The following is a 15,410-nucleotide window of genomic DNA, read 5'->3' on the forward strand; positions in this document are numbered from 1 at the left end:
CATTTCACCAACCTTACCGAGATATCAGCATGAGTCATTATCTTTCCGAGAGGGCTGTTAGTGAGTACCATAATGGGGTGAGATAGGAAGTATGGCCTTAGTCTTCGAGCTGTGATGACCAAAGCTAGAGCAAGTTTTTCTACCACTGTATATCTGAGCTCCGCTCCTTTGAGTGCGTGAGAGATGTAATATACGGGACTCTGTTCGGTGCCTTTCTGTCTGATCAAGACTGAGCTCACAGCCGTTTCAGTTGCCGAGAGATAAACATATAATGGCTTCTATGTGTCCAGGAGGAGGGGACGGAAGAGGAAGAGGCGGAGGAAGGGGAGGTGGAGGTGGTGGTGGTGGTTGTGGCGGCGGTGTTGGAGGTCGATTTCGACGGAGAGCCTCTTCCACAGTTTTGTTAATTAGCTGGGCAAGCTGATCCAGACTAAGATCAGCCATTCCTCACCCTTGACCACCTTCTCTAGGGCATGTCCTTCTTCCTCTTTGTCCCCACATGTCTATGTCTTTGCTCAAATTTCCCACAGACGGCGCCAATTGATGTTGCTGAAATCTGAGATGGCTGCTGGGAGGTCAGACATTCACATTGGGAGCTCGGATCGGATTGCTGGGAGGTCGGATCTTCACGTTGGGAGCTCGGATCGGACCTTCGAAATCTGGAAGAACAAACAAGAATGTTAGAAGGGGTCCGGAAGTTGTTTCAGCGTAGCCCCTCCGACGCTCAAGTCAGAGAATAGAAAACTGAGAGAGTAATGTGTGTGCTGAGAATGATTGAATATATGAATGCGTAAACAATGAACGAAACCTGGTATTTATAAGCGAGAAATAGAGTCCTGATTTGGTAGATTTAGATCCTCAGAATCTTTTTGAAAGATTTGGTTATATCTTGTAGATTTGGTTATATCCTGCAAAGATTTGGTAAATCTTAATGGGCTTTACTTTTTTGGGCTGAATTTCTGTGGGCTATCTGTCAATGTTAAACTAAGAGCTCGGATAAGTACGAGTCCACCCGTAAACTTCTTCTCAAGGAGGCTCGGCTCGGGAGGTCGGCCAACCCATGTCCAATCGGCCCGATAACGCCATATGGGAGGTCGGCCATGGAGCTCGACACGGGAGGTCGGCCAACCCATGTCCAATCGGCCGGTAACGCCATATGGGAGGTCGGCCAAGGAGCTCAGCACGGGAGGTCGGCCAGATCCTATTCGTCGTTACGGGGGTTTTGGGAGGTCGACCTTGATGACCTCTCGGCACGTAGATGGCCTGGCAGGAGTTCATGAACACTGAGCCTTTAACTGTCTAGGCCACCGAGAGTAAGCCGGGCCCATCCCCGATCCGGGGGTATAATTACCAAATAGAATTGTCTCATCAACCACATTTGCATTCGAAAGTTCACTAAAAGACTTGAATTTATATCAAATTCATTCAACAAATACACTACAGTTTACACAACTGCACTTTTCTTTCATACTTCCCAACTGTATAGTAAAATGTCTGAGATGTTGCATAAATTGGTTAAATAATCGAAATATGTGTGAGTTCTTCAAATGTACTTACAGCGTCATCATGCACGTTTGTCTGCAAATAGACGAACTTTATTCAACGAATCCCAGAATGCTTGCCTATCAACCATGTAACGATCTTGAGTTGTGATCCCTTCTGCAATGACTTGCATTGCTCATCTCGAATGGAGATCATACCACTGAACATGGTTAGTAATGTCAATGGTGTTAGATCTGACATCAAGGGCGTACAAGCGCTTGAAATTTTTTCTCCACCATGTTAAAATATACATGTTTGGGATTTCTTCAACCCCGTTGTGGTTGAGGACAATTAAAGCATGTCGGCATAGGTATCCTCGGAAGTTGAAGCAACTACAGATGCAGCGAGCCTCTAAACCTGCTTTATTGAAAATAACTTCAAAATTTCTATATTATCGGGAATCTCCCTCAGTATTCTGTTCCTTAACCATATATGTGATAACTGCCCCGTTAGCATGGATTTTGAGTTACATGGAAACAATTAGCCACCAACACCAGCTCTTCTTGAAATCTCAAGAATATTTATTTAGTATACACTACAGAAAACTGTAATTCATACTTGCAACTAGTTCTCAACACTGGTATGAAGTCTCTTGACTCTAAATCATCCAGAGTTTCACGTTGGATTTTATTTTGTTGAATTAACTTGAAAAAATTAAAGAATTCAGTCAAGTGATTTTGCTCATTTAAATGCTCGTGGAAAAAGGGGCACATGTATTCACCTGGTTGTCAAGTATATATTCTGGCAAAGTAAGTGTCTTTAAAAAAAACATGAACCCATCGTTCTCGATCTTCGTATAATGATCGAAGCCATTCATGATCCTTGATAACACAATGTTGTATCATCTCCTCTCAGGCCATTTCAAAATCTTCTGCTTTCATTGAGCTATATACTGCTCTATTTAGTAATGTCTGAAATAGAGCTGGCTCACACATTTTTCCTATCTTTTAATGAATGTATTGCATTACATTAGGTAGACAGAGACGGTGGTTAGCCTTTGGAAAAACCTCGGAGATTGCCCCACACAATGACTTACTCTGGCCTGTAATTATAGTTTCTGGAGGCTGTCCTAAACTGCATGTAAGCCAAGCTCGCATCAACCAAATATATGTCTCCATAGTTTCGTCGAAAACAAAACCACAACTCAGTAACATAGATTGAATGTGGTGATTTAATCTAGTGAATATCAAAAGAAGAACAATATATATTTTCGAAAGATATGTTGTGTCAAGTACGACAACATCACCAAAATAACTATAGGCATCCCTAGACCTAGAACTGATCCAAAAAACATTCTTTAATCAACCTTCATCACTTAAATCCATGATATAGAAAAAATTTGGGTCAACAAGTTGTGCCCGATGGAAATACTAATAAAGAGCTAGCACATCACCTTCTCCAAGTTTCATGCTAGTTGACTGTTGTACATGATTTCTGATTTTGTTTTCATTCGAGCTTCGATAACTCACTGTATCTCGACAAAAATTTAGATATAACTTGATTGTTTGCACTTCTACGTCTGCAACAGAGTTCAATTTCCTTTTAGCTCCTGATAATGTTCTAATTTCAGTTCTACATGCTCATTTATAACATCCATAATGAGATCAATATGCATCTAAATAGCATTGTTGGGTCTTGGTTCTTCAGTCAGCTTCACCTTGCCCTTCGGATCAGTTAGGGCATGAGACAGATCTAAAGCTGAACCAATTGTGTCCACTACCTCTTTGATGAGCACTCCTTTTGAGCATGCCTGAGGTAGAGTTGTGGGGCAGACAATTGTGGTGAGAGGAGATGCAATCCTAGTCAGCTTCAACTTCTCACCGAATTCATTGATGATTGTTGAGGGTTAGTCAGCTGCAGTTTTTGCCTTCAGTTCGGCTACTGGCAGAACTGACTGAATCAGAACTAAAGGAAGAGGTTGCTCGGCTCCTGAGGGCAGTAGTCTGAGCTCAGTAATAGCTCCTGGTGCAGCAGCCGGCTTATTTTTCTGAAACCTCGACTTCTTCAGCAGTTGAAGAAGAGGGTCTTATCTGAATCACTGGTGGAAAAGACCAGTTTCTTCTTGGATTTAGGAGCAACAATTGTTTTTTCCTTGACAACTTTCTTCAATTTAGTAGCTCCTTCCTCAGCTCCTGATTTCTTCGGTTGAACATTGTGAGCTCTGTATACCTTGAATTTTATAACTGATGAGGAAGATTCTGGAAGAATCCCTGAGTCCTCAATCAGCCTGCTCAGCTGAAGTGCAAAACCCTTGGACTGCATGGTAGATTGCACATATTTTTCAGAATGGTGAAGAATATAGATGACCAATTCATCTTGATTCCTTTCACAATAGCAGTCATCACCTGGAACTTCTCAAGAGTGAGGGCATCAAATGAACCGGCTTTTGCTAGAATGCCCTTAGCAAAAGTATCTGCCAGTTGCTGAAACTCTGGCTTCAATTCCTTCTTGGTATCAGACACCTTGACCATCTGTCAACTAGCTGACAGAACAGTCTGCATCTCTTCAATATTAGCAGCAGCTAACTCTGAAAAACTAGAGAGTCCTTCAGATGGAAGTTGGAATAGCGTCTTGAAAAATTCTTTATCAACGACCATAGTATGGACGTTCATTTTCATCTGGATTTTACCATCGTCAGTCACCGAGCTTGATTCATAAATAGACATAATTTCTACAGAGTGAATATCTTGAGTTGCCAGCCCCAGAAAATGACGAAGCCCAGCTTCAATCTTCTCGAACATGTTGTGGATTGAATCATTGGAAATTGCAAGAACTGATTCAAAATCGATGGCAATAGCATTCAACACAAAATCTGGGGTTTGAGCTGCCATTTTGATTTGCTTTTTGCTGCAAAGATAGAAGAGGAATACAAGTGATTTGCTCTGAAAGATTCGATACATAGAGAATTTTAAAAGTGTGAGAACAAATCTGAGAAAGAGCGGTTGCTAAATATGTCTAGTGACATTTCAAATTTCGGACACGTGGCAGTCCGTTACAAGTTTGATCATAATAATAGGTCAATCAGCCGTTGCCAGTATTTTTAGAAACTGAATTTGAGCAGATATATAAAAACGGAAATGAAACGTTTGAAATTCAAAATTTTGAATAAATTTAAATGGAAAACCACGATTAGTCACGTGTTTTGATTATTGAACTTCATTAAATTAAAGTTAATCAACTTATGTGATAAGATCGGTTGATTTGATTCCTGACTGATTAGTCTGTGACTGAATCAGTTCAGTTCATAAATAACTGATATTTGTCTTATCAATTGACTTCTTGAAATTTTATGCTCCCCCTAAATTAATCAACAAGATAAATCAATAAACCATAAAATATTTCTAAAGTAAGAAAACTTAGCCTCGGGTAGTGGTTTAGTGAAGATATATGCTGCTTGTTGTTCAGTTGAGATATATTCCAGCCTGATGTCCTTCTTGAGAACATGATCTCTGATGAAATGATGTCTGACATCAATGTGCTTGGTTCTGGAATGAAGAATTGGATTATATGTAATCACAATGGAGCTAGTGTTGTCACATAAGATTGGTGACTCTTCAGCTATTATTTCATAGTCTTTCAGTTGTTGTTGAATTCAGAGCAGTTGAATACAACAACTTCCAAAAGCTAAATATTTAGCTTCAGTTGTGGAAGTAGCAATGGATGTTTGCTTTTTGCTGAGCCATGAGATCAGTATGTCTTCTAGAAACTGACATGATCCACTTGTACTTATGCGATCAAGCTTACATCCTGTGTAATACTGCATCTGAGTATCCTAATAAATTGAAAGATGAATCCTTAGCATACCATAAGCCCACATTTTGTGTGCCTTTCAGATATTTCAATATGCGTTTAGCAGCTAAGAAATGCGATAAAGAACATATTAGACCTCTATAGTGTGTCATCTCAACTGATATTCCCCTTCATCTTTTTCTAATTTAACTGATGAAGTCATGGGAGTGGATGCAGCTGAACATGTTTCTATGCCAAATTTCTTTAGCAGTTCCTTTGTGTATTTGATGTAACTGATATAAATACCAATTTTCAGTTGCTTCACTTGCAAATCTTTAAAGAATGTCAGTTCACCCATCATGTTCATCTCGAACTTATCTTTCTCAACATCTTGCATATGAATGATAATGGGATCCACCCACGTTTGAGTTGCACCACAACTAGGTTAGACGTGAAAAAATAAGATTGGGTAGGGATAGAAGAACTCGATTGAGAAATAAGATGGATAGGTCCGTAGTTAGAGAGAGACAACATTAAGAAGATATGTAAAAATTTGGATATTTAACAAAAATAGAGTTTGATAATCCTTTTCAGCAAACGAATGTTGGGCCACACCTGATGGACCATATGCATCTCCACGATTTTAAAGCAAATAAGGGGCAAACACATTGTCATATTTTGTTGTCATATGAATCAATAATTGTCTTTACATATCTATCATTTTTCTTGTAAATGATCTAATTAAACTGCAAAAAAAAATTTAATTAAATTGTCAAATTCATATTACAAAATTCAAATAATTCAAAAATACCTCATTATTGTTCATACGATCAAGACTGCCCCCCTTATAATTCTTACAGCATGTGTCGGTGAATGTGTATAACTAAACACATTTTTCCACCTATAATTTAATAAATATGATTACATATTAAAAAATTTAAATAGTTATAAATTATATTAGTACAACAAATTTCAAATATTACCATGTACTATATGGAGCAACTGGAAAAATATAATCGAGATGACTTGGAAGGGCAACAATTGTTAACCCATTTCGGTCAGAGTTAACCAATTTAATCTTGCTACATGCTCATATCTGTTAATAATAATAATAAAAAGAGTTAAAAATACATATGTTGTATTAAATAATGAAAATAAATTATTTATATAAGTATGATATATAAAGGTCCAGATACTGTAGAATTTCATATACGTGTTGCGTTGCATAGCTCGTGATATAGGAATACTAAAACAACATTTCCTCAACTATAAGATTTTACACGATCAATATCACACAATAGTTGCAAAAATATGAGTTTGGCCGACCCTCTCTGATAACCCGAGAACAATATTTCTCCAACAATAATCAATGCTACACAGCGAGTATATTTCACGACATATACTTCCGAACTACTATCACCAATAAGGGTAGACATACAGTGATCGTGTAGTGCAGTCATAGACAAATGAACACCTTTAAAATGCGATCATGATGATGATGCAAATCCCAACAAGTCGAGAAATATATGTTGTTATTGTCCAACTATATGTGAAATATCTATTCCAGTCATTGGCTCACCATCAATTGTTAGACCACAAATTATCGAAACATTTTATAACGTGACAGTTGATTCACTACATCTAAAATGAAATGTGTGTGTCTCACATCTTCATCGTTCAACAAGAGCAGTAATCAAATAATTATCAAACACTCAAAAGCCACATTGTAAAGCCCCATAAAACGCCATAGAACATAAGTATGCAAGAACACAATTGTGTAAATAATTCCTAACATATAATATCCAAACCAGATTGTCTGATCGCTTAAATCTTACAATATCATAAACAAATTCTTCCAAAACTATTCATGAGATATGTGTCGCTTTTAAGTAAAGAACACTGGAATCTTTTGGACATTGATTTACTGTCAGAATAAAAGTAAGAATAGAATTTGGTATAAATGAATGATTGTAAAATTCAATTTCCATGGATAATATGTAGATATATATACATCAAATCGGATTTGTATAGAAATATGTCAAGTGTAGGCATACCATGAGTTCGTATTTTCAGTTTCATGACATGGGGGATTGACCAACATCGATGGCTTCGGTGTAGATTTCACTTGTATTCATGTATTGGGAAATTGATTTTTTTTTTTTTTATCCATTAGCTTGTTTATTTTTTTGGTTTTGGTCTATTGACTTTCAAAATTGGTTTTGATACATTAATTTATAGTTTTTGCCTATTCTGGTCAAATTGCTGACATGACAGCTTGACAAGTTAGTATTTTTCTTTGTCACGTCATCATTTTTCTTTGCCACATTAGCATTTGGACCAAAATAACTGAAAATCAAAAGTTTGTAAATCAACACCAAATTTTGAAAACTTATTGAACCATAACCCAAAATTATACAAATTAATTGAACAAAAAAAATATTTTCCTTTCCTGTATTTTTTGACCAAATGAGCAAAGTTAAATATTCATCGTCAAATGAGATGATTCATGTGTATTTCACAATACTACCTTATTATATATTAATTTTTAAATTGAAAAAGGAAATCACTGAATTTTGGTCTTGAATTTGTTGTAGTTGCTCGAATTTTTTAATTATATGTTGGCAAAAACTAAGTCATATATCAATGTCCTGCAATATCACATACACATGCAGTAAGGAAATACTTGGTGGTCGACCTCCTTTCCTTTCCTTTCCTTTCCTTTCCTTTCCTTTCCTTTTTTTTAACAAAGATTGAAGGCTCTTTAGCAGATAGAATAACATGAGAAAAATCACAGATGAGAGGAAAAAATGTAATTACAAATTTAGTTATGCTTGTCTAAATAATAAAATGTAAATAATTCGATAAAAATGTATAAATGTTAATAATTTGAAAATTACATGGTAGCTGTCAAAATTGTAAAGATTTCACTTCAAAAGACATTAATATTTGCTTAATTTTAAATGTCATGGTCTGTGGAAACTATTAAAACATATTTATCTGCAAGTAAAATTCGATATTCAAATAGGAGAAAAACAAAAGAGAAATCACATTAAAGCATTGTTTGGTTCGTGTGATAAGAAAAGTAAATAATATATAATAAGAGTTATTATAAAATAAAATGTGAGAATAATTAATACATTGTGATAAATTATAAGATATTTGATATGATTTTAAATTGTTTGATTGTATTTGTTAATTATTTTGTGATTATTAAAATGTCCTTATCATATATTAATTAGTAATATATTCTCAAATTGATTAAATAAATAAATAAATAAAATTTTTAGAATTAATTTATTAAAAATTATAATTAATATTAAAATATTATATTAATTATCAAATTTTCACTAATTATAATTTTCGAAAACAACTAAAAATCAATTAATATTATAAAAAATAATTAAAATTTAATAATAACATAAATATGAATTTATTATGATAATTAAAATAGTAATACAAATTTGAATAATAAATAACGTTAGTAACAATTATAATATTACGGTTAAAAATAATATAATAATATTAATTGAATTATTTATAATATTAATCATATTTAAATATTACTAAATTTTTATATATTAAAAAAATTTTAAATTAATCAAACATCATCTCATTTTCCAAGGCATTATATAACCACTAATAAGACAATAATGCCTACAGTACGGGCCGAGTTTTGGTTGAACGGACCTATCACAATTTTGATCATGTACACCAAACATATGATAAGTAAAAGATTAAAAATCAAACCTATCATCTACACCAAACGACGTAGAATTAATAATCAATCCAAAGTTCTCTGTTATTATAAATAATATATTATCTAAACGAATTTATGTTTAAAACTGAATTAATTAATATTAATATTTAGGTACCAGGTGAAACAAGCAATAGAATTTGATAGTAATTGAAAATTCAATGAATCAACACAAATTTAATTTAACACAATAATAAAAGCTACACAAAATAAATCAAGCACACTTTGACACAATAATTTAATGGATACAATAAATTATTTAACACACAAATAAATAAATAAAACACAGATTTAATTTAATTTAACACAATAAATGAAAGACCACACCGCACAAAAATATTAATAAATAAAATACAGATTTAAAATTTAATTTAATTTAACATAATAAATGAAAGACAACATGACAACACAAATTTAACACAATTAATAAAAAAAAAATAAGCACACACAAATTTGACACAATCACTTAAAGACAACACACAATATGAATACAACGACAATTTGACACAATAACTGATACAAAGACAACACATAATATGGATATACATACAATAGGAAAAGAATAGGTCTTTTTGAGACGGTCTCACGAATCTTTATCTGTGAGACGGGTCAACCATATCGATATTCACAATAAAAAGTAACGCTTAGCATAAAAAGTAATACTTTTCATAGATGACCCAAATAAGATATCTGTCTCACAAAATATGACCCGTAAGATCGTCTCACACAAGTTTTTGTCATATGGAAAATACACAATTCAACTCACCCTTTTAAATAGGATATTAGATTTTAGATATTTTTATACTTAGAAAAGTTTATTTATCCTAATTATTCTTTATTTTCTACAATTTTGATTTAATTTAACTATTATGAGTAGGTGCATAGGACGGATCAATCCGATCCATAATTGACCATGTGACGGTTTCTCACAAAAATCTTTGTGAACTATTATTGTATTAAATTTTATATTTTGAATTCATATTAATTGTATTACCTGTTAGAAAATATTTATATAATCTTTTTACAGATTAACGAAAAGTTATTTAAGTCAATTTAAGATTTCTTTTCTAGGGCAAAAATATTTTCTTTTGAATAATAATAATTTTTCCAACATATTTTATGCGAGGTAGTTCTTGTTTGATGTATCCGTTTCTTTTTTGAAACGAAATCAAGTGGAGTGAGTTTTAAACTAGATTAATCATAACGGATTGGAGTCTATATAAAATGGTTTGTTCAGTGCGATTTACTTAACTAACATGGTTTACAAGCTATTGCGGTTTACCCAGTGCGTATCGAAGGATAACATCTGCAGGCTCATCGTCATTAAAAAAAATAGTTCATTATCCATAACTGCAGTTTGTATGATATACTAACTCTACTCAATCTAATGCTCTAATCCTTAAAATCCATTCATTGTACATACATATTCTTTGAGCATGATAAAAAAAATTCAAGAGAAAGTAGCAAAATATGAGATTACTAGTACCTGATAAAAATGCATACTGAACAAGAATATTCAATTACCCATTACCACTTTTGGTCTATTTGCTTCTCCCCGTTGATTGAGCATACTTGGCGGTCGACCGGGCTAAAGCATCAATCGGGTGGATGCAGTTTTGCCACAGAGGATCGTCTGGGGGTAAGACCTCCAGAAATTCATCGGAGGCAAGAATGATTCTGTTCACCGCTCTCACTAATAGAACTTGCAACGCAATTCTGAACAAATTCTGTGCTCCTTCTGTGTCTTTTCTTTTTAATGCTTCAACTGCTGGAATCACAACATGTTCCATTGTTGCTTTGTCTGGCAGTATAACCTCAAATCCCTGAACAATAAAGTTGGATACTAATTATTGGACCGAACGTATGCCATTGTATTGAGAATTGTAAATGCTAGTGATGTTGCAGCTCAAAATATCTGTTAAATCATACAACCTAGTACTTGTTAGAAAGAATCAGAAATCTTAAGTTGTGGGCAAAAATCAAATTGCTGGCATAGGTTGCAACTCGCTGAAAGAAGCTGGAACCATCGATCAACCATACCATGGTTCATCCATTCACAGGTCTTATACACACACACCGCCTGCCAGACTAGCTGACCATGACCATAATGGTTTACCTTAAGAGCAAACAGGAAGAAAAAGGCAGAAGTAGTAAGTGGAACCAGGGCAAACCCCGGAAGAGTGTCGCTCCCCCACCCCCCTGGCTACAAACTAAATTTTTTAAAACCCAGTAATATCTGTAAACATTCAACTTCTGTCTTCCAAATTCTATCGAGTGTCCTCGCTTGTCTTACTCACTGCAAATCCTAGATCCACCCTCTAAACTAGTTGGAGACCCGTTTTATCGGCCTTTGTGCATCGAGAATTTGGTATTGTATTCCAAAATAATAATGCATATAGCATAAAAATAAAGGGATAATCAAATATATAGAACATAACAAACTTATAATTTTTCAATCATCATACAGAATAAAAAAATACTTCAAGCTCATGAATCAATTGAAAGGGGCAAACTCAGAATACCTCATTTTCAAGCTTTTCTTGATAAAATCTAGTCGCCAAACCCGCATTGGTCGCTAGAACACCTATACGCAAAGGGCTTCCAGCTTCAAGTGGCCTCAACTTAGCCTCCTTGAGTTCATTTGCCACACACACACCCATATTCAGGACAGGAACGGAACATCCCTCGGCAATTTCATCATACCAAGAATGCAATACATGACAAGGCATTACGATACAAGATACTCCCGATTTCTCGAGAAAATTCCTCTTACACCTTAAATTCTCAACCACTGAACTTTGATCAACACCTATACTTGCGGGTTTTACAGGATTAAGATTAGGAAAAGAACCTCTTTCAAGGGATAAAAGATCCTTGCTTAGTGCAGGATCTGAACAAAGGACAAAAGGAAGGCCATTTTCTCCGTCCTCCAACTTAAAATTCACCAACTTTTTAGCAAAATTAAGTGTGGACTCCAATGAAACACCTCCAAGGATCCCAATCCCACTGCCTTGACTTGTTACGGGACCACTGAAATTCCTGTCTTTTGAAGATTTATTCGACAGAGAACTTACGTTACTGTCAACCGGAAGCTTCACAAGGGATGGGTTTTTCTTCCCTTTTGTATGTTTACTCACACCACAACTTATACTCCCATTTGTTACATAAATGAATGATGATGGGAAACACGATGACATCCTTGAATACAGTTCAGAACTATTGCAAAATCCAATCAATAATTTTAATCACAAATATCTCAGATGTTCAAGCACAAACCTTGATGCCGGTAAAAGAAAATACCCACTAAAATCGGGAGCCTGAAGAACAAATTATGCAAAATCAGCTTCCATGCAGACATTTGCTTCTCTTGATCAGTTTCCCGCCCAAGACTTCATCCTTTCAAGAAAATGGAACTTTCCCTTTCTTTTTCAAGAATTTCTATCAAAGATCTCTACTTGACCAAGCACCCAATTTCAGTAAGAGCAAATTATGACAATTCCTATACAAAACCCAACCCTTTAAAAGAATCGAACCCCAAAAAAGTCTTGCTCTTCCCTTGAAATGTCGAGAAACAACCAAAGGAACCTTCAGTTGCAAGTGGGATTCGAGAAAGTGATACCCCAAACAAAGACTCCAGCTTCAGAGGGTTCGACGACAATAATGCACCAAAAAATTAATCTCATAAATCATATTCATATTTTCACAAAATATATTGGATTGAAATGTTTGTATAAGCCAACAAATCACACACAATCGGTGACAGAATTGAAGGGAATCTTCACCGTTGATGTCTTCAATCACAAATGTTCTCCCCTTGTCAACAATAATTCAACCATTTTGAAACAAAAGACTAAAAAACAAAAGTAGAATTTAACTTGTGCAAATGCTTCCAACATAAAGCATGAGAGATTGGTAAGGTCCTTCAAAAGTTGAATCAGACTACAGCAAGATATGTGGGCCAAGCCAATCTTTGGTACAAACATACTAAACAAATCTCTGGGGCCCTTTTGGAATTTGTAAATAATGAAGAAGCCGATAATTTAGACGAGCTATCATGTTTTAGGGTGCCATCAACTTTACCATGAAATTCCAAAATTTAGGGTGCCATCAACTTTACCATGAAATTCCAAAAAAGCGAAATTTTTATGTAAAATCAATTGTATTCAAATAGGTAACGTTATAAAAACTTTTACAAATTAAGTAAAAAAAATTTGAATTTCTTTTTAACGTAAGGATTAAATGCTGTGTTTTCTAAAGGTAACGTTATAAAAACTTTTACAAATTAAGTAAAAAAAATTTGAATTTCTTTTTAACGTAAGGATTAAATGCTGTGTTTTCTAAAATGAAAGAATATATTAAGCTACTAATATTGTTAGGGATTTTATATGAAAATAGTTTTCTAATTTTAATATTAAAAAATAAATCATTTGTATATTTAAATTTAAAAAAAATTGATGCTCCTTGGAAAAAAAATATTTAATATTATTTTTAATGTGTGCAAGTAAAATGTTGATTAAAAAAAAATTGTAGTTGCTAATTTATTCAATAAAACGTTAACAATTTTGTTTTTTATATTCTAAACAACAGCTTATTTTAAATTCGATAAAAATCATATCGATAAAGTGAATATTTAAGAAACGATGATTTAAGAAGATATATAAGAATATTACCGAGAAATGCAACATTAAAATAAAAATTTTTTGAAAAAAAGTGGTATATTTTGTGTTTGTATAATAAAATAATTATGCTATCCTTTCTCCATCACGATATTTTGGCTCACCAAATAATAAAATTATTTTTTTTGTGTAATAATAATAATTATTATTAATATTTGTTAGACTATGGTTAAAAAAAAAACTTATATATTAGAGGGATTTTTTTTATATATATATATATGTAAATTCGAAAATGGAAGCCTTTATTCAGGGGAATTGACATAAATTTAAAAGGAAACAAAATCATTTTGATATTTTAACATAAAATATTATTCGAATATTTTGTAATATTTTATTAGATATACCTATACATGAGTAATAAATATATTTTACGAGATTATTATTTTTCAAAAATAAAATTTCAATAAGTTAAATATTATTAGAAATGAAGAATTTACATCTTAAAATTAAAATTGTTTAACAAATTAAAATTATAATTGTTTAACAAAGAAAATGGCAAAACATGGTAGTGGAAAACAAATTTCATTGCAAAATACCAACATTGTCCCACAATTTGACAATGCCATCCTAATGACATACGCTAAATACAAGACTGATTTCAATTATTTAAGACTCATCTAACACCAAGATCTCTGATATGATGAAATTAGATCTCGTTTTTATTTTGAAAAATATCTTTGTTTCATTTGTTACAATAATTATTAAAATCAACTGTTTATATTTCTTTTACAATTTTGTTTGATACATTTATAATTAAAAATAGTAATTTATCAAACTAAATTTTAATTGGTCGACATATAAAACTCGTAGAGTAGGTCTCTTGTGAGATGGTCTCACGAATATTTATCTGTGAGATTGGTCAACCCTACCGATATTCACAATAAAAAGTAATATTTTTTCATTGATGACCCAAATAAGATATATGTCTCACAAAATACAACCCGTGAGAGTGTCTCACACAAATTTTTTCCAAACTCGTATTATCAGCATATTTCAATCATAATTTTACATTGAGTTAGAATAGGTATTATAATTCAAAAAAAAAAGCGAGAGGATATATATATCAGTTAAATTTGGCAAATAATCGAGAGGTTTTAGGGTAAATGTTGCTATCCCCATCCATTATTATTGTCCATTTTATCTCCTGGCTTATTTTAGATCCACAGTTGTATCTCAATCTTTATATAGCTACTTCGAATATGAAATTCAAAGAGATCAATAAGAAAAATATTTTGAATCATAGAACTATGGATTCTTGAGAAGATAGGAGTCGTGATGGTCCTCCCGGACCCTCCGGATCCCACGAATATATCGAAAGTTGGATCTATATTGGATCTCACTTGAATCGCTTCATCTATCATTCTGATAATTTATGGTTTAAAACAGAAATGTTTAAATAAAGTGATTCTTCGTTTTTCATACCTCAACTCAGTAGTTAATAAACTAGGAACTTCGACATGAGAACCCGAATAGCATAAGGATTAATCTTTGATAAATTCTAAATAACAATCTTTCATTTGGATCATGGGAGAATACTCACTAATGCACATAATTTTTTAAAACCTAAAGATATCCATGTTCATATTAAAATTTTTGAAGCCGGTACTTAAATAAAAATATTGGTAAGAGTGTAAACGAATCGAGCTACTTGTAAAAGTCAGCACTCGAACTCGTAATCAAGTCGAGCTCGAGTATATAATGTGTTTGTT

At 33.4% G+C, this 15,410-nt stretch overlaps 1 protein-coding gene and 1 pseudogene across 1 annotated transcript; both read right to left on the reverse strand.

The window, feature by feature from the left end:
* Positions 1–1,564: 1,564 nt before the first annotated feature.
* Positions 1,565–4,013, reverse strand: LOC140977476 (protein FAR1-RELATED SEQUENCE 6-like; annotated as a pseudogene).
* A 6,302-nt stretch (positions 4,014–10,315) lies between these two features.
* On the reverse strand, positions 10,316–12,914 carry LOC140976518 (uncharacterized). Its single transcript, XM_073440736.1, has 2 exons — positions 11,548–12,914; positions 10,316–10,848 (listed from the first exon to the last, which is right to left on the reverse strand). Exons 1-2 carry the CDS (start codon positions 12,220–12,222, stop codon positions 10,567–10,569), a joined length of 957 nt encoding a protein of 318 aa, XP_073296837.1. The 5' UTR covers positions 12,223–12,914; the 3' UTR covers positions 10,316–10,566.
* Positions 12,915–15,410: the final 2,496 nt, after the last annotated feature.

This window comes from Primulina huaijiensis, chromosome 5 (assembly GCF_012295235.1).
Source record: "Primulina huaijiensis isolate GDHJ02 chromosome 5, ASM1229523v2, whole genome shotgun sequence".
NCBI lineage: Eukaryota > Viridiplantae > Streptophyta > Magnoliopsida > Lamiales > Gesneriaceae > Primulina > Primulina huaijiensis.